Source organism: Emiliania huxleyi (genome assembly GCF_000372725.1).
Source record: "Emiliania huxleyi CCMP1516 unplaced genomic scaffold EMIHUscaffold_3457, whole genome shotgun sequence".
NCBI lineage: Eukaryota > Haptophyta > Isochrysidales > Noelaerhabdaceae > Emiliania > Emiliania huxleyi.
Window position 1 is genome coordinate 1 of NW_005199396.1, and position 1965 is coordinate 1965.

General features: G+C 65.8%; 1 protein-coding gene across 1 annotated transcript; it reads right to left on the reverse strand.

The window, feature by feature from the left end:
- EMIHUDRAFT_460785 (hypothetical protein) lies at nucleotides 1-899 on the reverse strand (the record flags this gene model as incomplete). The annotated part of the gene is made up of 1 exon (XM_005773098.1): nucleotides 1-899. A coding segment is annotated over exon 1 (808 nt), but the record flags the coding sequence as incomplete, so codon positions are not given.
- Between the last annotated feature and the right edge of the window lie 1066 nt (nucleotides 900-1965).

A 1965-nucleotide genomic window follows, 5' to 3' on the forward strand; every position in this document is an offset into this window, starting at 1 on the left:
GGAGCAGCTCGACGGACCGCTCCGGCACGAGGGCGGCGAGCAGCCCCGCGCTCGCGAGAAGCAAGATGCTCAGCAGCGCTGCCAGCAGCCGGCTCGTCGCGTCCGCTGGTTCGACACCCAGCGCCAGCGGGAGGCCGATTCCGATGAGAGAGCCCGCAGCGCGCGCCGCCTCGGTGCCCGCCAGGAGGGAGGCGCGGCAGTGGTGCAGCGGCGTCACCTCGACGAGGAGGGAGCCGTGCCCGACGAGGAAGAGCGGGCTGCAGGCTGCAAAGGCGAGGAAGGTGAAGGCACACAGCTGTGGCGCGTCTGGCACCCACGCCGCGGCGAGCGCGCCGAGGACCGCAGCAGCGACGAGGAGAGGCTTTCGCCGGCCGAGGCGCGAGCGCATCCCGTCGCTCCACCTCCCGACCAGCGGAAGGAGCATCAGGTCCGCCAGCAGAGTGAACGTCCACACGAGGAGCAGTGCGTCCCTCGTAACACCCGGCTGCAGCAGGCTGCGCCAGACGAGGTTCCACCGGACAGCCTCCCACACGCATGCCGGCGCAGCAAGGAGCAGCCGTAGGGCCAGCCGCAACCTGCCCTCGGGCACACCACCGCCCGTGATTGAGAGCCGCGAGTTCTCCCACACCATGGCCGGGTACTCGTTGTCCCAGTGAGAAGCCACATCTTCTCGGGACACCCGCAGGTTGATTGAGTACTGACCCGCTGGTGGCGTCAGCGGGGCCGACCAGGCGGTGGGGTCTTGCTCGGTCGAACCAGCGGTGAGGCTGGTCGCTTGGCTGTGCTTGCGCGTGAGGGAGGCCCACATGGAGATCGGCGGCGGAGCAGGTGGCGGAGCAGGTGCGCGGCGGCGAGGACGGCAGGGGCGGTCTCGTCGCAATCGCGATCGGGGACCAAGGTCGAGTGAGTTGGCGGCCGTCCCAAGGATCCATAAAAAAAATGAGGCCTTTTTGATTTTTCGATCGTCGACGGGCCCGTGAGGCCATGGGAACGCCTTCGGATTGTACAGCACGCTCCACTAGCCACAACCGCGGGCCCTCAACCGGGAATCGGTGTCGCGGCAAAATAGTCTTCAGACGCGGTCTTGTCGTTATAAATCGGCCAATCTGGCCCCTCTGACACAAGTTTTGCTTTGGGACGCACCGCAGCACGGCGGAGTCGAGATCCGGCGCGCAAACATCAAAAGTACCACGAATCGGGCCCGGCTAGACCTGAGAGAGATTTTTAGCAATACCAAACAAATCTAACACTCACACGTCATTTGGGGCCTGGAGCCCTGTTCACGCGCGCGCGAGACGTGCAGACAGGGTTGCCAGGTGAGAGCGAATGGCGCGGTTCACGCCTCGCACAACAGAGAGAGAGATGCGCTCTGCATGGTGGGACATAAAAGAGAGCGAGTACTTGGGCGAGTAGGCCGTGCGGTCGACGCTGCCGCGCGCGACTTTGCGCGCGAGGCGGCGCAGTTTGAGAACGGCGGTGGGCGAGAAGCCGCCGCCGAACGTTTTCGTGGAGCAGCAGGTTGAAGTTGTTGCGCTTGACAAAGATCGCGTCGTGGTAGAAACCGCGATGCGCCTTGACGTAGCCGTGGCCGGTCTTGTGGGAGAAGGGTTGGCCGGGCTGCCCGCGCGCCTTGCAGCCCATGTTTAGGCGGCGGGCCTTCTCTTCGGTGTTGCCAAAGGCGTAGGAGTGGCCAACGGAGGCGGGCGTGCCGCCACTCGAGGCGTTGCCATCGCCCGGCGAGGAGATAATGAGGAGGGGCGTCCAGAGCTTGATTTCATTCACTTCATCGCATCCTCCCGGCCCAGCGTGGGGTTCTGCGAGGTCGACCTTGTACCCCTCGTTGTACTGCCGGGTGAGCTCTGGTTTCTCCTTGTCGCCGTGCACGACCGGCGCGTTGGCCGGGGCGCGCATCGCGTCTGCCCAGGCGGCGCCGCCGCCGTCGTGGGGCTGCCGGTGGTGCCTTGT